The sequence below is a fragment of the Brassica napus genome, chromosome C5 (assembly GCF_020379485.1).
Source record: "Brassica napus cultivar Da-Ae chromosome C5, Da-Ae, whole genome shotgun sequence".
Lineage (NCBI taxonomy): Eukaryota > Viridiplantae > Streptophyta > Magnoliopsida > Brassicales > Brassicaceae > Brassica > Brassica napus.
Genome location: NC_063448.1, coordinates 53,740,351 through 53,766,072, shown reverse-complemented (window position 1 = coordinate 53,766,072; position 25,722 = coordinate 53,740,351). Strand labels below are relative to the sequence as shown.

General features: G+C 38.3%; 5 protein-coding genes and 1 pseudogene across 8 annotated transcripts; 1 reads left to right on the top strand and 5 right to left on the bottom strand.

Annotated features, from left to right (window-relative positions):
• Positions 1 to 154: 154 nt before the first annotated feature.
• On the bottom strand, positions 155 to 4,032 carry LOC106397237 (probable E3 ubiquitin ligase SUD1). Its single transcript, XM_022696998.2, has 9 exons — positions 3,728 to 4,032; positions 3,088 to 3,612; positions 2,219 to 3,001; positions 1,943 to 2,130; positions 1,491 to 1,823; positions 1,269 to 1,420; positions 1,028 to 1,179; positions 792 to 938; positions 155 to 704 (listed from the first exon to the last, which is right to left on the bottom strand). Exons 1-9 carry the CDS (start codon positions 3,923 to 3,925, stop codon positions 324 to 326), a joined length of 2,859 nt encoding a protein of 952 aa, XP_022552719.2. The 5' UTR covers positions 3,926 to 4,032; the 3' UTR covers positions 155 to 323.
• Positions 4,033 to 4,681: 649 nt separating this feature from the next.
• Positions 4,682 to 8,220, bottom strand: LOC106397623 (annotated as a pseudogene).
• Positions 8,221 to 10,060: 1,840 nt separating this feature from the next.
• On the bottom strand, positions 10,061 to 16,642 carry LOC106400534 (serine/threonine-protein phosphatase 4 regulatory subunit 3). 4 transcript variants are annotated; one of them, XM_048759392.1, is made up of 24 exons: positions 16,336 to 16,642; positions 15,947 to 16,027; positions 15,741 to 15,840; positions 15,558 to 15,642; positions 15,417 to 15,466; positions 15,259 to 15,338; positions 15,093 to 15,152; positions 14,662 to 14,761; positions 14,490 to 14,567; positions 14,132 to 14,199; positions 13,805 to 13,873; positions 13,641 to 13,718; positions 13,460 to 13,555; positions 13,152 to 13,222; positions 12,962 to 13,039; positions 12,745 to 12,838; positions 12,527 to 12,628; positions 12,002 to 12,198; positions 11,792 to 11,906; positions 11,312 to 11,443; positions 11,128 to 11,235; positions 10,939 to 11,048; positions 10,737 to 10,862; positions 10,061 to 10,644 (listed from the first exon to the last, which is right to left on the bottom strand). In XM_048759392.1, exons 1-24 carry the CDS (start codon positions 16,381 to 16,383, stop codon positions 10,179 to 10,181), a joined length of 2,592 nt encoding a protein of 863 aa, XP_048615349.1. In that variant the 5' UTR covers positions 16,384 to 16,642; the 3' UTR covers positions 10,061 to 10,178. The 4 variants fall into 4 exon arrangements, with proteins under 4 accessions (XP_048615349.1, XP_048615350.1, XP_048615351.1 ...); XM_048759393.1 differs by having other exon boundaries at positions 12,002 to 12,195; XM_048759394.1 differs by having other exon boundaries at positions 15,968 to 16,027; positions 16,336 to 16,639.
• Positions 16,643 to 17,602: 960 nt separating this feature from the next.
• LOC106400541 (60S ribosomal protein L29-1) lies at positions 17,603 to 18,352 on the bottom strand. Its single transcript, XM_013840894.3, has 3 exons — positions 18,092 to 18,352; positions 17,903 to 18,006; positions 17,603 to 17,834 (listed from the first exon to the last, which is right to left on the bottom strand). The coding sequence occupies exons 2-3, from the start codon at positions 18,002 to 18,004 to the stop codon at positions 17,751 to 17,753; spliced, it is 186 nt and encodes a 61-aa protein (XP_013696348.1). The 5' UTR covers positions 18,005 to 18,006; positions 18,092 to 18,352; the 3' UTR covers positions 17,603 to 17,750.
• Positions 18,327 to 19,936, top strand: LOC106400536 (thioredoxin-like protein CITRX, chloroplastic). Its single transcript, XM_048759391.1, has 4 exons — positions 18,327 to 18,650; positions 18,761 to 18,883; positions 19,465 to 19,545; positions 19,649 to 19,936. The coding sequence occupies exons 1-4, from the start codon at positions 18,420 to 18,422 to the stop codon at positions 19,763 to 19,765; spliced, it is 552 nt and encodes a 183-aa protein (XP_048615348.1). The 5' UTR covers positions 18,327 to 18,419; the 3' UTR covers positions 19,766 to 19,936.
• A 726-nt stretch (positions 19,937 to 20,662) lies between these two features.
• On the bottom strand, positions 20,663 to 21,503 carry LOC106400537 (proline-rich antigen homolog). Its single transcript, XM_013840891.3, has one exon. It carries the CDS (start codon positions 21,293 to 21,295, stop codon positions 20,813 to 20,815), a length of 483 nt encoding a protein of 160 aa, XP_013696345.1. The 5' UTR covers positions 21,296 to 21,503; the 3' UTR covers positions 20,663 to 20,812.
• Between the last annotated feature and the right edge of the window lie 4,219 nt (positions 21,504 to 25,722).

The following is a 25,722-nucleotide window of genomic DNA, read 5'->3' as shown; positions in this document are numbered from 1 at the left end:
TTAAAAAATATAAAAATATAAATAAAGTATTACGTCACTAAAAACGAGCAGCCACGTTGAAGCTAAACGCCAAGAACGTGTACACGAAAGAAAACAACCAACCACACGCTGTATATAATTCAATCGCGTTTGCTAAACCGAGGTAAAACCAAAATATTAAACCGGCTGGTTCAGATTATATCAAGATAATAAATATTGTGTTTCATCCAAAGTAAGAACCTAAAATTGGTTTCTTCTAGTTACTGTAAGAGTAAAGACAGCAGCATATTTTGATTGGTTCTATCAACAAAAGAGTCTCTTTGTTTGTCATATACTCCCATGGATTATGTCCGCTCTTCTTCAGTCACATTGTTCAGTATTTCACCCACCAGATACCGTTCATTGAAGACCAGCTGGTGAACGTAGATAATGAAGTCACGTGTTATCCTGGCAATGATCCAAACCGCTAGCAAGGCTAATAACGCCGGCCATATAAGCCGTTCAGTTGCTGAAGTGACGCTTTCTGAAACGCCAAGCAGTGGGAACAGAAACTTCACGAGCAGGTAAGGGATGGAGAGTGTGGTTAGAAGTGTGTTTATAATGGAACCGATCACGTCTCGAAGCAGCCACGTTGGAGGAAGTCTATTAAGTCCCACATTTCTGATTCTTTCCAGCTTTCTTAGCCATGCTTCAGTTGCGAACCAGTTGATTGGCGTGAGCATTGTCTGTCAAAGAAGCAAGGAGAAACAGATACATTACTTGCTATGCAAGAAACTGAGTCTTTGTCAAAACCCTGCTGATGTATTTCTTACCAGAAAGACCCATGTGTGAAGCACAAATACTCCTATCAGCCAATCTTGGATCAAGAAATGGACTGGTGATTCGTCTAGTGGCACTCTTAATGGGATGAAGATCATAAGTTCGATAAGTAGACCGAGCAACCCTGGTAGGACAGAGATCTGTTTATACCGGTTTTTGCAAGTTAGAAGTCATAATCCAATCCTCATGAAGTTTTTTTTTTTGTGAAAATGGAAGGTTTATTCTTTACCCAGATGGAGAAAAGCAACCCATTTCGTATCCACATGAAAACATCTTTGAGAAGCAAATCGAATCTTCCCTTCTGAATTTCATCATATACAAAGCAAGTGATGTTGTAGGTTTGTCCAATGATACTATATCCAATCCAGAAAGCAAGAAGATCTGCAAAAGCATGAGATTCACAGAGAGAGACATATAAGGTTGGAGGCATGTAAATAAGAAACAAGATGAAGAGGAAAAATACAACACACCGTCACGTTTGAGTCCAATTCTTAGCATGATGAAAGAGACAGACTCAAGGAATCCTCTCCCCACCAAAATAGGTAAAGCCATGAAGGCTGTACTAACAACGAACATACTCAAAGCCGCTAGCATCATCATCAATGCAATCCTCAGCCGAAACCTAGTGGTGCAACTTGTCAGAACAATTCATTTACGTATTATTAAAAGCTTGTTTGTATAAAGTCAATCACCTGTTATCTCTTTGGTCATTAGTATCGTCTTCAGCATTCTGAGATCCATGCAAAGTGACCAAAGAGCCTTCAGCTATGGAATAGAATAGAAGCAACCGTCTTCTTGGTTGCATCATTGGTCTCACATTTTGACCAGCACGGTGAAACTCCTCTCGTCGGGGAACAACCAGCAAGTAATCACTCAGATCAAGGCAAGAGCTAACAGTGATGATCCAGTTCTGAACCATGAGTTCCATAGCTGGTTTGACGAGTCCGATTAGCCATTTTGGGGAGGACGACAGTAAGTGGAAATAGAACGAGTGTGCAGCAGCAGAAACGTTTTCGTCGCTGACCCTGCGTTATGTTCAAAGTACAAGAAATTAAAAAGGATATATAAGGTAAAGGTAGTTGTTCAAAAAAAAATATATATATAAGGTAAAGGTTCAGAGGGAAGCCAATGCAGCAAGCTTTACCATAACTCAAGAGGGAAAAATGATGGGCTGATAAATGTAATTGCTCTAATAGGTAAGTGGAACAGAATCACCAACAACAGTCCATGACAAGCAACCGCAAAGAAAGTGTGACCAAAATTCATTTTGGTGATCTTGTAGTCTGGATCTGTAACATCTAAGAGATACCAAATGGCTCTTTTATGAACAATCTGCCAAAAAGAAGAAGAAAATGAGGAAAAATCTAATAAGAGAATTAAGGTTCCGCTGTTGAATGAAACAAAAATTTAAACTTATTACCTTTTGGATACGGTTCATGCAAGACTCAGCAACCAACAAGCAAACGATTCCAGAAGACCAACGTAGGATCATCATACATGGGAAGTGTGAAACAGTCTCAGAGCTCTGGGAAAATAAGGTTCCAAACAAAGGTGAGGTGCAGATTCCGAGCCAACAGCCAATTATCCAAGGCAGGACACCAATTTTGAAGCACAAGACAAAAGCTTCCTTAAGGACAGATAGGATTACGCAGGCCACTGCTAAGGAAACCCACAAGAAACGTGGCAATGTCACTGTTATGAAGTGAAATCCTATAGAAAACCACTGGAATATGGCTGGAAGTGTGGCTTGACGGTGAATGGAGATGATTCTTAAGCGCACAAGACTTTGAAAGCTTTTGCAGACCATTTCTGAGGAAACCCACAAAAAACTTGGCAATCTCACTGTTATGAAGTGAAATCCTAGAGAAAGCCAGTGGAATATGGCTGGAAGTGAGGCCTGACGGATTCCAAAGCCTACAAGACTTTGCAGGCGTTTGCAGGATTTTACTGAGAAAACCCACAAGAGACATGGCAACTTCACTGCTACGAAGTGAACCCCCAGTAAAAGCCACCGAACTATGACTGGAAACAAGTTTTGATGGAGAGCGAAGAGGAATCCAACGTAAGCAAACCAAACCGACAGCATTATCATGTATCCAAGAACAACAGTCGAGTTTCCAGACAAATAGCTGCCTCCAATCCTTCCAATCCAAACTGGCAGTAGAACAACGAGGATAGCCACATATACGCTGATGGCAAGAATCTGTACAGAACAAACACAACTTTGTTACTCAACCGTCTCCATTGTGGTAACTTAAGTTAGCAAAGACAGAGAGATATGGGACTTACAGCAAAGGCATCATCATCCAGAAAGAAAAGCACCCGTCTGATAACTCCAAACTCATGAAGCGGCGCCTCTGGAGGAAGAACCATTAGCCGAGGAGGTCGCCCCAAGAAACGTATGAGTTTATGACAATAACAATCAAAAAGGATCTTCATATACTTCGACAAGAACTGCAAACCTCCGCCATTCCCAATAAACCTCCTGACATTGACATCTCCCACCTCCAACTTTACAAGAGCTATAACCGTCATGCAACACACGCTAAAAGCGATGTATAACAGGCCAACGGAGAAATACGCGAGCTTCCGAGACATCCCAAATTCACTCTGGAACTCAGCAGCAACTACTTGGCCCCAAGGGTGTAGAGAAACGAAGTAGCTGTTCAAGAGAATCAACGCAATCCAAGGAACAATCAAGTTCAAGTAACGTCCTAGTCTTGATAAGACTCCGAGAAGAAACTCGTCGCAAGAAAGCCTCTCCGGAGCGTTCTCGGAGTAAATCGGAACAAACGAGTAGCTACGCCCACACACCTGCAACAGGAAACACCACGAGAAAGTCGAATCCGAACCCACACAAAGCGCTAAAACCCTAAAAAATATCAAAATCCCCCAAACTCTTGAGGTATCAGAAAGAAAGATAAACCACCTCGCATTTGTTGTTTCCGCGGCGGCTGAGCCAGGTACGAAGGCAATCCTGGTGGACGTACTTGATCGAACCTCGGCACAAGCACGGGTACCTTAAGGGGTTCCCTGGTTCCTCCGGCGATCGGCAAATCCGGCACTGGTCTTCGTCTTCTGCTGAGAAAATCTCGTCGTAGCTACCGGCTTCAGGCGAAACTTCCATTTTAGGAAACGCGGAGCTCTTTCTCGTCTCTCTCTCTCTCTCTCGTCGTCACCTGTGTGTTTTTCCTTGAAGCGGCAAACGCAAATGAGCTTAAAAGTTAAAACCAAGTAACAATTTTATAAATGAATAAACGATTTAAATAAATAATTACTAATATTGGTGTGATGACTGATAGGTTACGATTCCTTTCCTGCGGATGCTTTTTGTCAGCTACAGTCTTGCAGAGTAAAGAGTGGTGACTTTCCGCGTTGCTTCCTATCAATTTTTACCACGGAAAAAAAAAAGTTGAATCACCACTGTTAAAATAGTTTTTCTTTTGACAAAGGTGAATTTTCTGTGACCAATATTCCAACTTAATTTTAAATATCGGATGTTTTTAAAATTTTGAGGGTATTTCTCCAAAATTAATTTTTTAAAAATAAATATAAACAAATGTGAAAATAATACTTAATTCAAGATATTCATTAAACACTTTTGTTTGAGAAACTAAGGACAAAGATGGTCTAATAAATACTTCATCTGTTCTTAAATGTAGGATGTTCCACAATATATAAGATGTTTTCAATTTTCTAGGTAATTTTTACTTTATTAAAAACTGTGTAATCAATCATATTTAATAATTTATTTTGTAATTGGTTAAATACAATTATTTTATAGTTTTAATGATATTTTCTAGACAAAATTTTTTTTTTTAATATATGTGTTTTTTCTTAAACATCTTATATTCAGGAACAGGGTGCAAGAGGGAGTACGAAAGACGTTAAGTAGAGATAGATTCATTACTTGTCATTCAAAGGTACGACAACATCTACCAACATTAGAAACCTAACCACTGCTAAAGATATTAACATTTTTTTACTCGTTCTATCAACAAAAAGAGTCCTTGTTTATCATATACCCCTGCTCTAGAGATCTTCAGTCAAATCCCCAACTCTTTCACCCACCATATACCGCTCATTGAAGATCAACTGGTGCAAGTAGATAATGATCTCAAGCGTTAGCTTTGTCACGAACCAGACCACAATCAAGGCTAATGATGCTGGCCAGATAAACCGCTCAGTAGCTGCATTGAAGCTTTGGGAATATCCAAGCAACGGTAACAGAGACTTCACGAGCACGCAAGGGATGGAGAGTGTAGTTAGAAGTGAGCTTATAGTGGAATCAATCACATCTCGAAGCAGCCACATTGAAGGAAGCTTATTGAGTCCCACGCTCCTGATTCTTTCAAACTTCCTTCGCCATGCCTTGGTTGCCAAACACTTGATAGGCGTGAGCATTGTCTATAGGAACATAAGAGAAAAGCAAAATGTATTAGTTGCTCCGAAAGAAAACTGAATCTTTGTTAAAACCCTTTTGATGTTTTATCTTACCAGAAAGGTCCAGATGTGAAGTACCACTACTCCTACCAACCAATCTTGGATCAAGAAATAGAGTGGCGTTTCGTTTAGTGGCACTCGTAATGGGATGATGATCATAAGGTCGATAAGTAGACCGAGCAATCCCGGTATGATAACGATCTGTTCATCAGAGTTTACAAGTCATTAGGAAGTCATAATATCCAAGAGAGGCTCTGATGGAAATAGAAGGTTGTTCTTACCCAGATGGAGAAGAGAAGAGCATTTCTTATTCGTATCAAGATATATTTGAGAAGGAAATCAGTTCTTCCCGTCCAAATATGATCAAATGCAAAGCAAATGCTGACATAGATTGCTCGTAGGATATAACATCCAGTCCAAAAAGCACAAACATCTACAATCACGTGCAAAGATAGGCTTAAAACTTCATAATCATATATACGAAACTGGTCTAAATAAAGCAAGAAACTTGACAAACCGTCATGTTTGATTCCAACTCTTCGCAAGATGAAGGAGATCGAGTAAGAGAACACTCTTCCAACCAAAATTGGCAAAACCATAAAGGCTGTGCCAACGAGAAACAAACTCAAAGCAGCTAGCATCAACATTATAGCAATCCTCGTCCGATACCTAAAAGTGCAAACTTATCAGAGCATTTCAATAATTTTATTAAAAGCTTTGTATATATCAGTTAAATTACCTGTTATGTCTTTGCTCTTTGATATCGTCTTCATCATTCTGTGATTTGTAAAAAGTGACCATAGAGCCTTCAGCCAATGAATACAATAGCAACCAAGGGTTATCATCAGTAAAGTGAAAGTCCTCCTCTCCTCGGGGCACTACCAGCAAGAGATCACGCAGCTGAAGCCAAGAACAAATTGTGACAATCCACTTGTGAACTAAGAGTTCGATGGCTGGCTTGGTAAGTTTGATTAACCATTTGGGCCCGGCATGCATTAGGTTGAAATAAATTGCGTACGCAGCACCAATAAAACGACTTCCGTCGGTGTCCCTGCGTTTTGTTCAATGTACAATTTAGTTAGAACCGATATAAGGCAAGGTTCAGAGCTAGGGAAGTAAAGAACCAAGCTTACCATAACTCAAGAGGGAAAAACGATGGGCTGATAAGTGTAATTGCTTTCATTGGTAAGCGAAACAGAATCACCAATAATAACCCATGAGAAGCAAACACGAAGAAAACGTGTCGAAGATTCAGTTTGGTAATCTTGTAGCCTGGATCTGTGACATCTAGAAGATACCAATAGGCTCTTTTATGCATGATCTGTCAAAAGAAGAAGAAGAAAATGATGAAAAAATCTGATAAAAGAAATAAGGCTTCCATTGGGATGATGAACAAATTTTTAAACTATTACCTTCTGGATATGTTCCATGTAAGAGACAGCAATTATCAAGCAAGAGAGTCCTGAAAGTCAACGAAAGCCCACCATAATGCACAGGCTGTGTGACCAAATCTCAAGTATCTGAAAACTCCTGGTTCCAAACATAGGGGAGGTGCAGATTCCGAGGAACCAACCAAGAATCCAAGGCAGAGCACCAAACTTGAAGAACAAGACAAAAACATCCTTGATGAGTAATATGTTTTTGCAGGCCATTGCTACGAAAGCCAACAAGTGACATGGCAATGTCACTGTTATGAAGTGAAACCCCAGAGAAAGCCAGCGAACTATGACTGGAAGTGAGCTTTGTTGGAGAATGAAGAGGATTTCAAAGTAAGCAAAGCAGATTGACAGCATCATCATGTATCCAAGAATAACAGGCGAGTTTCCAGACAAATAGCTGCCTCCTCCAACAGTTGCTAATACAACCCATCCAATAGAAAATGGCAGAAGAATAAATAGTGTAGAGACATATACGCTGATGGCAAGGCCCTGGAGAGAACAAACAGAAGTGGGGTACTCAACATTATGGTAATTAAACTAGTTGAAAAATGTAAAACAGACTTACAGCAAAGACATGGTCATCGAAGAAGAAAAGAAGCCTCCGGAAAACCCCAAACTCATCAAGTAGAGACTCAACTGGAGGAACAAGTATAACTCGACGACGACGTTGCAGCAAGAAGAGTATGAGTTTAAGATAATACCAATCACAAAGGATCTTCAAATACTTCCACAAGAAGTGCAAAACTCCTCCTTGTAGGCCATCACCATCAGCGAGAAACCAACCAGGAAGTCCCCCGACTCCTACATCAATCCTTACCATACTGACAATTAGCATAGAGCAAGCGATGACACTGCTGTAAAGCAAGCCAACCCACAAATAAGCTAACACTCTCTGGGAGTCAGCGACAACTTGTTGGCCCAAAGGATGCAAGGAATTGCAGAATGCGTTGAAGAGAATCACCACAATCCAAGAAACAATCAACTTCAAGTAACGTCCTGCTCTTGATAAGACTCCAAGTAGAAACTCGTCGCAAGGAAGCCTCTCCGGAGCGTTCTCGGAGTAAACGGGAACAAACGAGTAGCTACGCCCACACACCTGCAGAGGAAATTAGAAACTATAACAATCAGAAACCCTAATTTGTAGATTCTTCTGGCGAATCGTAAGCATAACGATAAACCCCAAAAAACGAACGAGCCAAGCTAAAACCCTAAACTATCCATCTCAAAATCCCCCAAGGTATCACGAAGAAGAAGGTAACCTCGCATTTGTTGTTTCCGCGGCGGCGATTGAGCCAGGTACGAAGGCAATCCTGGTGAACGAACTTGATGGAGCCTCGGCACAAGCACGGATACCGTAACGGATTTCCTGGCTCCTCCGGCGATCGGCAAATCCGGCACAGGTCTTCGTCTTCGTCGTCTTCTGCTGAGAAACTCTCGTCGACTTCCGGCGGCGAAACGTCCATTTTAGGAAATCGCAAACCTCTTTTTCGTCACTCTCTCTGTATTTCCCTGAAGCGGCAAACGCATATGAGCTTAAAACCAAGTTTATTAAAAAAAAAAAAAAGTTAAACAATTTAAATAAATAATTACCCCCTAATATTTTAGGACGAAGTTCTTACCGAAATATAAAAATCTGTCTTTTAATTTTTAACTAAAAAGATAAGAACCGTCTCTTAAAACTCTTATTTAATAGTCGGTTCTTAGCTTTTTCAGTTAAAAGTTAAGAGACGGATTCTTATATTCTGGTAAGAACTCCACCATAATAACCTCTCAATAATCATGCTAGAGCCCCACAAATCAACAAAAAAAATCGGTAACACAAGTGATCAAATAAGGATCAATTTTTGTTGGTTTCATATACTGTCTGTGGGCTTCACTAACACGTGGCTACCCGCGATTGGTTCTCTTTTTATTTTTTTTCCAGATAAAAAAACAAAAAAAAAACAAAAAATTTAAAAAAACCCTTAAACCCACTTTAGCAATAAAGGGTGGTGACTTTCCGCGTTGCTTCCTCTCATTTTTACTACGGAAGATGAATTTTAACAAATATGAATTTTGTGTGACCAATTCTCCAACTTAATTTTAATTATATGTTATTTTAAAATAATCCAACAAAGCTTATGTTCTATTAAATTTGATATATTTTTGCATATACATTAATTATTCTTTGTTTATATTCCGCCTGTTTCATAAAAAAATCATTTCGATATCTTTCACATAAATTAAAAAAATGATTAAAATGCATCTATATTTTTAATATTTATTTAATCAGTAATGTTTAAATAAATAAAATTATTAATAAAAAATGTATTTATCTAATTCCTAATCTAGTTATGAATGAGTGAGATATATTATTTGGGAGTTATTTAAATAATATATGAGTCCTAATGAATTTAGGATAAACTAGATTTATATATATAAAGATGCAAATTGTATTGCATATCATATGAATTGAGAAATTGTGCGAGAGTAAGTTTTGAGAGATTTTTTTAAACTAATAAGAAGTGTTTTCTTATAATCTTTGAGTTCATATTCTTGAGTTAAAACCAAAAATTAATATATAATACCACAAATTAAGGGAATTGCTTGTCAGTGTTTCTTTGGTTGCTCAACCCAATCCTAGGAACGTATTCGAAGCTTAAGTGTACTTGATGTGTAACAATCATTCCAGAAAGATTTTAAATCTATGGTTGGGTTGACAAAGAAAATAGAAAAGGATTTTATATATACACAATTATCAACCCCATAGAGTTATTCTATACACATGGCCATTGTGATGAAGGTTTAATTTACAACATTTCCTACTGTAAGTGAGGCAAGAAGCAAACAAAGTCAAAGGCTAGAGTAGTTGTCTGCTAAAATCTTTAAGACAGTGTGTTTTAGAGCATCTTTATCCATTGGGTTTCTTAGGTTTTTTTAAAAAAAAAAAAAAAAAAAAAAAAGCAAACCAATCGCGGGTCGCCACTAGTCAGTGGGGTCCGCGAACAGTGTAAGAAACTCACTAAAATCAGTTTTTAATTAATAGTTTTTGTAACCGATCTTTAAGGGTTTTGTAGGGGCCCACGCACTAAGAACCTCGCTAAGGACCCCGGATAAACATGCTCATATGATTAACCACGGTCTCTTAGCCAAATTCTTAATTCATGATTTATGATTTGACATTTTTTTTGTTTTTTTTTACATTTTTCGGCTAAAAAACGGCTTTTATATCTTTTAAAATAAGAGACGGTTCTTAGTTTTTTTTAGTTAAAAATCTTAAAAAAAACTAAAAACCGTCTCTTAACGGAAGCTAAAAATTTCAGTTAAAAGACTGAGATTAATCATAGTCTTAGGCCTCAATTTATAAGCCTAATTATCTAAATATTAGATTCCATTTCAAATATAAGCCCACAGAATAAAAGCCATAAAATACCAAAAGGAATGTTATCTTGTTGAGCTTACATTTTGTAGGCCTATTACATTTCCATTTCAAATAAAAATATACTAAAATTCAAAAATTTATAGTGTGGCTGCACGGCCATTTACAGCCATCTCAGGTGATGATTTTTGAGCAACTACCACGGATTCTTCCGCATTCAGCTTTCCATTGTCTGATGATGTTCCGTGTTCACGACAGGCAACTCCATCATCCTCCTTATGGCTTTCATCATTTGAACTGCTTCTAGTATTCTCTTCACTACTTCTAGATTCCTCAGGTTCCTTGGCTGCAGATTCAGACGTGCCTTGACTTTTCTTGCCCGTTCGCACTGCATGGCTCAGCGTCGAGCACAGCACAGTAAACACATTTTCTCTTTTACCCAGCCGTGGTTTTTTGGATGGCTCTTGTTCTCTTTCCACCAAAGGTGATTTGCGTTTCAAGCTAAGGAGCTCGTCTTCGCCCTCCTCTGGCTGCCTCAGAGGAGGAGGCTTATAGTCTTCATCATCTTCATCGTCCTCATAGTCAACTAAGCCTCCAGACCTCATGCTATATATAGTTGATAGAAGTAGCAAGCAAACCCCATTAGACAAAGGTACTGCTTATGCATTTCATGAATTTACATTGTGGAACTAATATACCTGGAAGAAGAAGAAGGGCTTGCATCCACTCCATTTGAAAGATGAGGCTCTGCTTGATCTTTCTCTGTATTAGAAGCAGGTTTTTCCTTTTGTGTATTCGAAGCAGATGCAGAATCTTCTTCATCGCTGTCAGTACAAAATTGTGTCAGAAAACGTTTAATCAGAAAAAAAGAAATCATTGTTTTAACACCAAGAGATAAACCTCTCTTCATTGAAATAATCTTCCTCCTCTTTATCCAAAGCACGCTCCTCAACTCTTCTTCTCGGATCAACCGCATCAGCTGTGCTTTTCGGTCCGGCAGTTTCTAAGCACTGAAGACAATTTGTTTTAACAACTATACATACAAATTTCTCTAAAGTAAAAAAAAAAAACAAGTACCAGAAGCAATACCTGTTCATACTTGAGCATGAAAGCCTGGATGGAGGCCAAGCACTGAAACGGGGCCAACTGATCCCAGAACGTATCAACTATGTATTTGAGTAACAGAGTCGCATTTCCCTACACATGAATAAAAAATTGATAGCTAAATACGATTACTTCGGTAACTAGATACACAAAAGGGGGAAAGAAGAACCTTGCGTATGTGCTCAAGCAGATCCAAGACGGCAGAGTTCAGTAGATTGTACCGGTTCCCATTGGCAATGAAGACATCCATAATCGGTTTCAGAACGTTGTTCTTAACAACGTAACTCTGGACATAATCATCCTGAAATAGAAATATATTTCAGCAATTACGGTATCTAATGAGCTTTTTTGTAGTCACGATGGTAAATCAAAGGTAGCATCAGACGAAGAAACAAAAAGTCAGCTGTCACAAGCAATTTAATTCGTTACAGAATGACTATGATACCTACTGCTTGCAAGAATTCGGGAAAGTGAGATAAGATAATTCAACTATTTAGCAAAAAAAAAAAACGTGATTACCTACACTAAATGGCTCAATTATTTAGTAAAAGGGATTATTCCGGAACTATATCAGATGACCAATGTATATCGTCTCAGGTCCAAACAAATCTACTTTTTTTTTATCAAAAAAACAAACAAATCTACTTACATGCACATATAGGAGAGTACGGACAAATCGAATAGCGGCAACCACTAGATATTTTTCTTTTCTCCGTGTGAGATGCAAGACCTTTTCAGTCACGTTGTTTTGGAGAAAACTACATCTGTACACAAGAAGAAATTGCCCAACAAATAGTATCCAATGGATTCCAGCATGAGAACAACACAGAAGAAGTGAATAAGCATCAAATATGAATACCTCGTTCTAGATAAATCTTGCATGATGCAAAAGCACAGCAGTTCACATATATTCAGTAGGACTTCAGGCTTTGTGATAATCCTTCCGTCTGCGCCTTCAGATGTGTTGGCTGACTTGTCAGGACATGAGGAAGTAATAACATCCACTAACTCAGGTAGATGCTTCTCGTAGAAAATATCCATGATATTCGCTTTCTGCTAAGATGGAATAAATTAAATAAATAACAGAAATCAGGATGTCTGTCTACCAGATTAGAAGAGAAACATGGCTAAGGTTAAACAAAAAGTTCAGGGCTTTAATAATTCCAGCAGATAGCTTGAAGAACATTGAATACAACGTAAATGGTGAAAACAAAATTTTAAGTGTCTTCTGCTGATTCACAGGCAAGATATTGAAGGCCTCGGAACTTTTTTCTTAGCAAGCTTGACTATAAACTGATTCAAAAGAAGTACGCAAAAAAGGGGGAGAATAGCGCCACTATTTAATTATCAGAAATTGAGGTGTTGAAAGGAAACAAGGATGCACCTGAAATCCACCAGACAATGCATTTGCATCCAGTAATGTTCGGATAATTTCTAGAAATTGGCAATGCATCTTATCACCAAAGTCTTCCGTCATTCCCTTCAACTGTTACACAAACAAGAGAGACAATTATAACTCAAGTCTAAGCAAAACAGAAAAAAAAGCCAAAAAAAAAAGACCTTACAACTGAATAAACAATCAAAAGGCATACAGAAAATTACCAGGAGGCCGAGCAGGGGGGTTCCTTCTGTACGAACAACATAAGAACGTAAAAGGTTGGGGTCTTGAGCCAAGAAAAGCATCAGGATATCTGCCCTGCCTCCACAACAATAGTTATCTTGAGTATACAGTTTGAAAATTACCTGAAATTTCTTACAGGCACTAGAAAGTGGAAACAAAGTAACCACAATGAGCTATCACGTTTAATTAACTGTATACCCAGTTAATACGAGTTTTTTGTCTGGAATCTGCAAGACTTCCTCTATGACATGAAAAATCCCTTCATTAATAAGGTCCCTGAAATATCATTGACAAGACAAACACAGAAACTGAGAAACAGAGCACTAAAGACGATTCTCAAAGAAGCACTTAGCAAAGGAAGGGCATTTAGTTTATGCTGAGGACATACCTAAAAAGCCGTAGCTGCTGCACCACTTGGAGGCTCTTGCTTAAACTACAAAATTCGTGCAGGAAATATACCTATTTTATAGAGAATGAAAGCACATCAGTCTGACTAATCCAACTGAAAAACAATATTATTCTAACGTCAATCTATTGTATCCATCTATGGTCTCACGTAGATCATCTCACCACTGGGGCTAGAGAAGAGGATCCCAATTAAATGTTAACTGAAATAAGTTTTGTAAACATTCACGAATACAAAACAACTGAGGCTTAAAATGAAATACACAAACGCCTCTTGAAAGCAGGAAATACCAAAAATTTCTTGGATTCCATAGATGTAGACGGTGACTTCAACCTTGTAAATAATTCTTGAATAAAAGTGCTATCATCCTTCAGCAATGAAACAACCTGGAGAAGATGCACTTCAGTTAACAAAAATATGGATGCATTCTTTCAAGTCATATATGTGATAGTATTTCCATGGACAACTTACAATGGCATTGTTCGCATGGATTACTGAATTCAAGTTTGCAACAATAGCATCATCTAGTACTCTAGCCAAAACAACATCCTGTAAAACGTGACAGTAAGTGAGAAGCCTAATACCTACCAAAGAAGGCATAAGAGTTCGAAAAATAACAAACTATGGGATCCAACCTTCAAGTAACCGATTCTGTAGGTTTGGTGTATCTTTGACAGGACTAAGGGGTCTTTAATTGGTATTGCCTGTAAAAAATAAAGAGCTATGCTAAAGAATCCCAACAAAATTCAAACATCCATGATTAATTGCTGTAAAAGCAAGGAAAGTAAATCCCAAAGTATCCATAGTGAGTTCTTACAAAAAAAGAAACATCCTCTAATATTTCAAGTAGGCATATTATGTTCTTGTAAACGGAAAGCGTACCTACTATTCCTTCTGAATCCAGCCTACGTTAACTAGTCCTGAACTACATGCAGTCAATAAAACGGGGAACACTGCGTTACCTCCTTAAAAACGACATGTTCCTTCAGAAAATTCCGGTGATGCTGCGAGTGAGGAACACCAGGATCATCTATCAGGAAAATCAACATGCAGCGTCAAATATTGCTAAATATGAGGCAACGGACAAGAAACAAAGAAAGCAACAGATTGGCTATAATATCTATAGTCGCATACGGAAACCCTCGTGAACAATTCTATTTCGTAATCCACCTAATAATCAAGAAACATAAGCTATTGATGTCCATATATGACTAAGACCTGAAACCGCAAGAAGATTCATCAACAGTGTAGTTCCTACAAGGCCAGTGCTAAATATATACACCTCCAAAGCACTAAGGGATTATTTAGGTTCAAACTTACACTCGAGGCATCCGATAATTTCCATGATCAGCTCATCTCCAAATATTTTCTCAAGGATCTGAGAACTGTTGAGCAGAACTGCATACAAAAGATATAAGAAATGCTGGACATCAAGGGAAATTTTCTGAAATGTGGATGGAAAATTGATAATGATATGTATGAGTATACTAACTGATTCCCTTGACGATATTGAATATCATGTGAAGACCATCAACATTTTCCAATTCCTCACATATTTTAAACACACCCATCAGATTCCGGAAGAAATCATGCTGCACCAAGTGAAAATTTAGTGTTATGAGGTTCCAGAATGTACACCTCAAGACATGATATACTATTGCCACTATTACAAATTTACGAGTTGAAACTCAAATCACAAACTTTGAGTAGTCTAAAGATGAAAATAAAACAACATAGGGCTCAAACTGTATCAAAGGACATGTTATTGCTAGGGTTTGTCAGAAAACAAAACACCATTGACAGAATTAGAGGAAAGTTTAGGCGTGGAATAAGATTTCCCAGAGAGAGTGCAAGCTCAGATATCACACTAAATTGAACTGGCATAATGGCAAGTGGCAAGGACAAGAATACTTGATAACTTACATCCTTCAATATAATTTCAGTAAGACGCATCTGATCTGTCATGCCACTCTCTGTAACAATCTGCAGGGAAGATGGAAAGAGAAAACAAAATATTTGGAAAATGGAAAACCGATAAATTACCACATATGAGAAATGAATAAAGCATAGAGTACTAGAATCTTAAAACCTTCAGTATTAGAGGAAGTGTAGTAAGCTCTACAGCAGGAAGCTCCTTCAACTCACTATTCAGGCTATGAAATGTTTCGCCTGCTCAATCACAGATGATTACATAATCAGACGTCGATATAAAATACTTATATAAATACTCCAGACGGAAATTCTTACTGTTCAGAGAGCCGAAATGCAAATTTCGTTGCATACTGCAGATTTGATCCCTGAATATTACAAAAACAATAATTCCAGTCAAGAGTATTGGGAGATGTAGGACGAATAGATATGGATAATGGGAGAAATTTCTTCACTAACCATACATAAGAGCACCCGGCAGTCTCTTGAAAGCTCAAAGCCAATTCTGTTGAGCGCTCAGGGTCTCTCCACGAAATTATTGTGTCTGTACATTGACAAAACACCACCTTATCCACACCAAAAACAAACAGAAACCAAATAGACAGCATAGCTAATAAAGAAACGACGGACAAAAAGGCCTACCTTCTTGCTTCCTGTAAATATCCTCAGTGTTGATAGGATGCACAAGTAACGTTTCGTTATCTTCCTCATCGACTACACATAGACTCAGTTCTTCAGAACGCTGCATCATCCATCATTTCAATTTAGATACAAAGTTCTAAAAGTTTATTTGCAGAATAAAGACAGCAGGAGGGAAACCAAGGAAGTTAATTAGAATCACTGTTGACCTCCACATAGTCGATGCTTACATGCCCAGTTCCTCTATCATCCCATTTACCATCTTCATTCAAATGATACACCTTCACTCTCTGGAAAAAAAGAAAAAAAAAACACATATACTTTCTCTCAATTCAACAAGTTTCTAGAGTTTTCTCACTATCAGTAAATCTCAGAAACAATTCAAAATAACAAATCCCATCTTATTGGTGCTCTGAAACTCAGGTATCAATTGAATTGAACAGTGATTCGCTAGGTAACCATGAATTTATCAAATTAATAACACACAGCTACGAAGTAGGGAAACAAAATTAACTTCTCTACAAGAAGTTCTACTAATCGAAGAAACCCACACAGCTCGAATCAGGTGACCAAAGCGAGAGCTGAGAGAGATAGACACCTGCAACAAATTGGAATTAGACTGTGACTTCTCCGGTGCGGCGCCCATCACTGATTTCTCCACCTCCAACACCAAATCGAGCCGAGAAAGCAAAGTTAGGGTTTTGGGAGCAAGGAGATGAGTTAGGCGAAGGCTAAAGAGACGGGAGATTCAGCTCTCGGAAGGGAACGAAATCGAACAGGGAACCCTACTCTCTCTCTCTCTCTCTCTCTCTCTCTCGCTTTTGTTTTATATTTTTCTTCTGCGAAAGCTTTCTCCGACCTTCGAAAACGCGACAGAGGAGAGAAGAAAGGGAAAAAGGAAAGAAAAAATAATAAACTATTAGGAGGCAGTGGGAAAATATTATAATTCTGATACGTTATGGATGATATTCCATTTATACCCTTAGATACCATCGATATCCACTGAAAAGCTATATCACACACTCACACGCGCTCTCTTCCCGCGAGTCTTTATAAAACGCGTTATGTCCAATTAAAAGACGCCAGGTGGGATTTTGGCGGTTCACGTCTGTGAGACTAGTGATTGTCTGAATGGGCTATATGGTCAACTAAATACCCACGTGGCTTTAAGTTGTTGGTAAATGGATCCAAAGCGAAATAAAAAAGGAGACGCAAGGAAGGGGTAAGCTACACTATTACGAACTATTTAAAGCCCATTGGGCATGGGCTTCGTTTTTATAAAGTTTAATTTTGAAGGAGAGACAACTTCACTTTCAACTTTGATACAGTGTGTAATCTTCATGTTTGCTGTTGATACTAATCAGAACGAAAGAACTCTAACCTCTTTACTGATTTATACTCGCCATGGTTTTAGTTTTCATTTAGTACAGAGCTTATTAAATTATTGTAGAAGTATTTTCACTACATCAGCAAATTGAAAATTGAGACCATTAGCTAGATACTACAATATCCAAGTGTATTTTGCATTAAATTATGCAAATGAAAGTTTTCAACTTTTTCATGTAGTTGATGTTAATACTTAATACTGTAACAACACACAAAGGATCTATTCACGAGACAGACAAGACATGACTCTGATCAATTGATGGCAAATCAACTACGGCTTCGTACTAGCTGAAGCTAGCCAAATGTCACAAAACTAAAATAGAAAATGGTAAGACCCTAAGAGATATACGAACAAGAACAGAGAGGCGATGGTGATTCACTTAGACATACCCTAAATATAGGTAGCTTTCAGATTAAAATTCTACAAAAATTAGACCTGCAACAGTTGAACGAGCTAAATCAAATCAAGAAATGCAACCTAATTAAAATCTCTGATATTAAATTAAAAGCCTGGATTGAAAGAGTACACAAACCATTTGCGGAAACATAAATCAAACGAAAAGATAAGAAGTAAACTGGTTCCCTTTGTCTACTAAAAGAGGTCTCTCAGAGTGAGAATACAAAAGCTTAGTCTTCAGTGGTGGCATTCTCGCCGCTCTTGACGTTGTGCTTCCTTGCGTACCTCTGGTTCCTCAAGAACTTTGGGTCCATCTGCAACATTTTACAAAAGCAAACAAAAATAAGAAATAGCTAGGATTAAAATTCAATAAAGACTTTACCCCTCTGGTGGGGGTGTGACGGTGCCTCCTCGGCTTCTTGATTCCGTTCTTGTGGGCCTTGGCCGACTGGTTATGCGCGGTGTGATTCTTCGACTTGGCCATTTCTATCAACACGAGAGAATGTACGATATTCAATCAAACCACGAAAGAAACAAGACAGAGATATTGAGGGGACAGAAGAAGCAAAACCTGTGTAAGGAAGATAAGAGGAGAGATCTGATCGGCTAAGCTTTGCTTTCCACGATACTAATACGGCCACTGCAACAAAAACCCTAATTCATTGCTGAATTTATAGTGATGCTGTAAATGACTAAAGTACCCTAATGGATCTAATAAGCCCAAAACAAATACTCGGCCCATTTGGATTCATTTAAAGCCCATATCATGAACACACCAAGTTCAGACAGACATTACGAATTTATTGTCTGGGAAAAAAAAGTACAGTATGTCGGAATTAAAAACACTTTTGCCTTATCATCTAAAACCCATCGAGAGTTGATAAGAAAAACCTTTCAAAATGGCTCTTGTTCAATCCAGAACTCTTCCTCGCCTCACCGTCCCGTTCTCGCCGATTCTATCCACACTCCACGCTCCGTCGTCTCTCTTTCTCCGGAGGGAAACTCGACCGGGAGCCTCGCCGTTCTCCTCCTCCACCGCCGGGAACTTGCCATTCTCGCCGCTGACGCATCCGCGGAAGCTTCTCTGTCCTCCACCTCGCGGCAAGTTTGTTAGAGAAGATTATCTTGTGGTACTTGCTCTTGTCTCCTATTTGTTCAATTTGAATCTTACATGGTTGAGTGGCCTCACTAACCGCTCGTTGGTTTTTTTTCTTTTTGTTTTGTTTATTGTTTTTGAAAGAGGAAACTGTCAGCTCAAGAACTTCAAGAACTGGTGAAAGGAGAGAGGAAGGTGCCGTTGATTGTTGATTTTTATGCTACTTGGTGTGGACCTTGTATCTTGATGGCCCAGGAACTCGAAATGGTATCCCCATTGTTTCTCATTCATCCCTCACCTTTTTACATAGTCTCCATTCATCAGCTTCATGTTCTAGTCTCTAGTATGGTTGTGCATTTACAAACATTGGCTTTTGGAACCCAGTTGTTCGTTATGTTTACTTGAATTTTGGAATATGTTATAAGGTTTTTCTTGTCAAGTATAGTGCACGAACATTATTGTAACTAGCTTAGGGCTTTAGCAACTAATTTTATTTGTAGCCTTGCCAGCTTTAATCTTTATAGGAGAACTATGAGAGTGCACTGTTTCTCGGGCATTCTCTATTTATCTATGGTTTTGGTTTTGGCATTGCTTAAGAGTTTAGTGACTCTTCTCGTGAATTAAGTGTCTTCTGTGTAGTTCTTTGGTTAGTTGAATAGAAAAGCCAGTTTTCAATATTATTAGTGTTTTTACTCCATTTCTTATGGTGAAGCTGACATGTTTCCTTTTTCAAAATAAATTATTTGAACTATGGGATTGAAGAAACTCAGCATATTCTTCTTGATTGTCTCTATCTACTCGCATCTAGTTACACTTGAGTTGGAATACTTTTGGTCTTTGTGAAACAGCTTGCAGTAGAGTATGAGAGCAATGCAATGATTGTGAAAGTTGATACAGATGATGAGTACGAGTTTGCTCGCGACATGCAGGTAAACTCTTACTCTCACCTTCTATTTTTTTTGCTCATCAGTCTGCTCTCAGCATATCAATGTAATTCGTTACAATAACAAAATCTTGATGATATGAATGCAGGTTCGGGGATTACCTACATTGTTCTTCATCAGTCCTGACCCAAGCAAAGATGCAATCAGGACAGAAGGGCTGATTCCAATACAGATGATGCGTGATATCATTGACAACAACATGTGAAGTCAGTCTTGTACTGAGGAAACACTTTCTTGCTTTAGGATTGAATAGAATCGCGGAATGTAGGATTGAAGAATGTCATCTTGGTTTCATGAATGAAGAATGAAAATGTAAAACGAGATGAATGCAACCCAAGTAAAAATCTTATTTGTATGCACTATGCAGTGTTGGTTTTGGTGCTGCCTTACTTTTTAAAAAAAATTATCAACAAGTTTTGTCAGAGCCCAGAGGGTAAGGAAAGGCATTAAAGGGAATAAAAAGCTATAAAAGGCCTTTCAATCTTAACGAGCCTTCTTAGTTCAGAAGATGCAATCGACCGGTTTGGTATATTGATTTAAACCACGGTTACTCTCTCATCAATTCATTCCCGATATATGAAAATTGGTACAGTCTTGATGATTAAAATCATAATTTAGTCCAAGATAGTCATCTGAATTCACCATGACAATGAAACAAAGAACAAACATGCCAACTAGTCAATTTGTGTACCAGATTAAACAGAGTTCATGTTGAACCGGGCTTCGTGGGGCCATAGCAAACCCATTACTCGCACGTGCTAACCAGGCTATTTTCGCATTTTCTTTTGGAGACGCATAACTAAAGACTAAAGTTATATCTTAGAAAGGCAAATCTAAAAAAAGTAAGAGATGAAAAAGAAGAAGATACGATCACATGGGTCAGTGAATAACTTATGGCTATCATCAGAGGGATGTGATTGGCTCAATTTGTGTTGGTTATGTTAGTAGTTTTGATGTTTAATTAATGCTTTCTTATGTATTGCTTCATGATTAATCTTACCGACAAAATAGGGCAAAGTGAAACTAGTTTGACTTGTATGCTTCTTCCTTATTTACAAAGTAACTCAAACTACCACACAACAACAACAAAAACTCTTATTCCTTAGTAAAGAAAAAGTTTTATAAATACTTTTTAGGCTTATATAGATTCTTAACAACGAGTAATTATGATGTTAATCACAAATTGTCAACAGAAAGTAAGAAAATAGTAGCATAGTTAAAAAGGTAAAAAGTAGTAGTAAAACATGATCATTCACCCAAAACAAAGCAAGACGGAGAACAAAACAAAGAGAAATGAACTCACTAAACGATCCGATCCAGAATCTCCCGGAGGAGGAATGTGATAGTAAAACGGAAAATAAGGAACGATGGGATTCGGGGGAGGCGGCATCGGGTAGTTACCGTAAGACGCAGGCGGATAATAGTAACTTTGTCCACCGTCTCCGTACGGAGGAGGGTATTTACCACCACCGGAAGTTGAAGGAGGAGGATAATAATAAGAGCCGCCGCCGCCGGAGCTCGGAGGAGTAGGAGGAGGAGGAGAATAATAATAAGAGCCACCGCCGGACGGAGGAGTAGGTGGCGGAGAAGAAGACGGAACAGGGTTACATGGATTGTCGCAAGAGGTACACATTGTGCATGAAACAGTTTGGTCTTTTGACGTCGCACGGAGAGACAGTGACAGTAGCAGCAGTATAAGAAGAGCTGACACGTTAGAGAATCTTATTGCTTCCATTGTCAGAAGTTTTGCTGTCGACAAATGAGCGAAAGATTAGGAGTATTAAAGATCAAGTGATAAGGGGAAAAGAAGATGAAAGGTAGGGATATGGAGAGAGAGAGAGAGGAAGAAGCACATTCAGAGGCTCAGAGTAGAAGTGTACCTCTCTTTATTAAGGATATTCGTATTTTATTTATTTTTATTATTTGAAAAGTTATTTTTTATATATTCAAAAGCTGTGTATTTTCTATATGACATGTTCTTATAACATCTATAATTTGTAAGTGTGTGACTATATTCGTATATTTAGAGTCTTGGACGGTATATATTATTTTTACTCATTTTAAGCATTAGGCCAAGGCTACATAAAATCAATATGGTGTATAGTAAAAACTTAACTACATACCATTAGTAATTCTGCTATGACATAATTCTACTCCCTTTCAAAACTTGATTGATTGAATGCATTCATTCATCATCTCATCGATTAGAATTATCAGCTTAGATGGAGTAATGATCTCAAGGTAGAGTGATACTGTATCACCACGAGCACCTAAGATATTGCATAGTTTGAAGTAAACGATCAAACGTAACTCTACCACCTTGGACAAAATATTTTCGGAACCTAAAATGTTTTGTTGCATTGGTATTCATATCATGATTTTCCAAAGGATTACAAAAATTACTGAGAAAAAAATTGACATTGGTATTTTTTAATGAGTAGATTCATTTTAAAACGGGAACTGACTCGAGATAGCATTGTATCTCCTCGTAAGAATAGATAGTTGTTACGTCAGATATAGCTGGATGAGTTTTGAAAGTAAGTGAAATTAGGTCTTGGAGTACAATTATAGGCCCACTGGAAGTCGGCACCCTATATTGATATAAAAGGTTTTCAGTTTACATATAAAGTTACATTGATGCAAAAGGATCCGTGTCATCATCATGTAACAAAATAGCAAATAGAATTTAATTGCATTTAAGAAAAAAGTCTTCCAAATTTGCACAAGTGACAGAGGCAAAATTGAATTTTGCCTTTGAATGTTTACCATTATTGATCTTATGTAATGTGAATGTGGGTTGAAGTAATTTGAAACTTTGAAAACGAAAGAAAGAGAGAGTCTAACAAAACAACAAAGGCAAAGGGAGACAAAGATCTATATGTGTTGGCTGCCAAAATGTGTATCAGATTCTTCCTTGTTTGTTTTATAAAGAAGATGATGAGTATTGCCACCACTTTATCCCCCTTCCCTCACATGCAACTTCTTTTTGTATACTTTTTTCTTACAGGTTTGGAGATGACTCATGTCGCACTCGAGTTTAAAATCAGCAGATTATCTATTACAATATTGCGATTTTCTTAAGCCAATTATCATCCTTCGAACCTTGCATCAAACAATAAGACTAGAAGTTTTATAAATTTGTTATCACTACAAGAAAACATTTATTTACCAACTGCAATATTCAGTAGTTATTCAGTCGCAAAACGTAACATAACGACTGATTTGCGACTGTGGTCACAAATTGATGTGTCGCTAATACGAGGAGTTGTTAATCAGTCGCAATTTTGCGACTTAATTACGACTATTTTATCACTGGTTGTTGTAGTCGTAAAATAGACGCAATTAAGTCGCAAAATATAACGACTGAACTACTACTATCCAAAGATCAAACTACGACTGTTTATCAGTCGTTATCTAGATGGGAAATTGTAGTCGCTTATTAGTCGTTAGAGGGGAGTCGGTAGATAGTCGCAAAATTAGCGACTACCAAACGACTGATTACGTACAACATTAGTGACTATCTAGCGACTGAGTTGTTGATTCAGATGTGTAATATGTGGTTATCTAGCGACTACATTGCGACTAAATTTTGTGACTTATTAGCGACTGCAAGATTCAAAAATCACAAATCAGATTTTTTTTTATTTCTTTTTTTTTTAATTAATTTGTTCATTTGCAGTAAAAGAATGACAATAATAAAAACGAAATTTTAATATAATACAGAGAATTCATAACATAATGTTGCAAAAGGCACTCTAAGGAGTTGAGCATTAGCATACAAAATATTATAGTAGTACAAGAGTAGGGAACCTAATCTTCATCTTCGTCTTCACTTTCACTTTCCCCTCCATCTTCACCTTCTTCACCTTCACCTTCATCTTGATTAGCAGCCATGAAGGCCAAAAACTTTGGATCAGTTGCAGCCAGATACTTCTTCACCAAGGAAAAACTTTAGAGCTTTTTTGCTTGCTTGGCAGTGTAAGCCGCCTGCTTCTCAATCTTCCGGTGAGCATCGCTGAGCTGTTTTTCGAGGTCTACGTACGAAGAAGAGGATTCACAACGCTTGCGCTTTCCGTTGACAATAGTACTTTCTAGGCTTCCTATTCCATAGTGTCTTCCTCTTTTGTCTGTGACAGTGGACTACAAAAGCAAAGGAAGTAGACAGAGATATCAATCAAATCAAACAATATGTAGTAAAAAGTATCATTAAAAAAAGGGATACAAAAGCAATTTACGAGAAGGAAGAGCTCATTATCCTGGTCTAGAGAGAGTTGTGGAGGGTGTGAAGTACCATCTGAACTCTCTGAGTTTTCAGCTTGAAGGTCAGCCAGCTTGGCTTGCTTGTTCTTCTCATAGGTCTCTGCAACTAGCTTTGCTTTCTTATCTACAAAGCTGCCATTTTTTTGGTGTGTGCCTTGATGAAAACTTCACCAATAGTCACTGGCCTGCCCAATTCTTCAACCTGAAATGGTAAATAAAATAAAGGTTAATGAGCCAGAAAAATTTCAACTTGGAGACAGGAAAAGAAGTTACCATTCTTGTTCGATTTGGAGGTAAGACTTCTGGCCTGCATTGTGCTTGTGAGGACCAAGACCATTTCGGTCAGACAACCGAGCAGCTGATGTTGTCTTGCTTTTTTGTTGGGCTTTAGCAGTGTCCCAGTAAGCTGTCATTTCTTTCCACAGATCATTCAAAATCCAGGATGGTCGAACTCGAAACTTCCTACGCTTGCTAACCATGTCCTTCATACGTCGCTGACATACCTCCCCGAACTTCTCTTGAACCACACCAGTATATATGGGATTCCAAGTGTGAGTTTTCTACAAAAATAAAACAAGGCTGATGTTAGTAATCAAATAAATCAACAGTTTAGTAGTTTATAAGAAAATACTAAACTGCAACTTAAAAACAGTTGCAATCCCATACAATAGCAATTAAGAAAAAAAATACTTAACTGCAAATTCAACAAAGAATTTTTCTTTTTTGTCCTGATCGACGCAAGTCCAACTGTAGAAGGGACCATCAAACTTGTTTGTAAATACTTTAGTGATCCTCCGAGTCAGTTTACCGTTGTCCCGAGTAAACCTAGAAACACAGAAACATTTGTATAAGGCCGAGAGTCATATCGTATAAAAACAATTATCAATCATAGAAAACTCACAATATTCTAACATCTCAAAGCTAAACAATCTCGAACTCTCCAAACAAAATTAGCAAAATACAATTACCAATGACAGAAACAATATCATAAGCAAACTGGATAGTATTTCACAGAAACAATTATCAATCACAGATACAATCTCATAAGCTTAAAATATTCAGATAGATAAGTAACTAACCACATGGTTCCAGGCTCGAAGGTGGGAGAAAAGCTCTCATGGTGTAGCGCTCTCGGCCGGGCTGGGAGAGAAGGGCGTTGAGAAGCCTCGTCTGGTCTTCAGACAGATTCGGTTCTACTGGAAATGGTGAGTTAGGGACTGGTTCAACCTCATCTGGACCTTCTGGAGCTTCAGTATTCTGTGAGTTTTGAGCTTCAGAACTGATAGGAGATTGTCGCCTAATAGAGACCGTAGGTTGTCGAGGTCAAACATTGGCTGAGGTTTGAGACCCTCGAGGTTGTGGTGGTGGAGCTGGTTGAGATAGAGGCGTTGAATCAGCTCGAGGTTGGCGTAGATTCCTCGAACAGCTGTCTCGGAGGTGGGTAGTCACTCACCGTTGGTCCAGCTCCGCGGTTGCCACGAGGCGGAGGCTCTGTTGTCCTTGGAGTGAACCCAGACTGCGACGGTAGAGGAGATGGTTTAGACCTTTTTGAGGGTTTCCGAACCTTCTTCGTTGATTTTCCAGCTATCGTCTTCAGTTTCGAGAGAGAGCGATTAGGGATTACGAAAGAGAGTTTCGATTAGGGTTTAGTGTTTGGGGATTTTCGAGAGAGAGTTGTGTCGGCTAGAGTAGAGAAAGAGTGATTTTATTAAGTTTGGTCTTTGGGTTTGTAGAGTTAATTGGGCTTAAGCGGAGAATGAAATTTATGGGAGGGAAACTATTTGGACTAAAGCGGGGGAATTATTTAGTTGATAGGAGGGAAATTAAATTAGCAATTTTTGTGGACTTTAGGGGTTAGGGATTTTATAGAGGTTACGAAGGTTTTAGTGTGTTGGGGGGTTA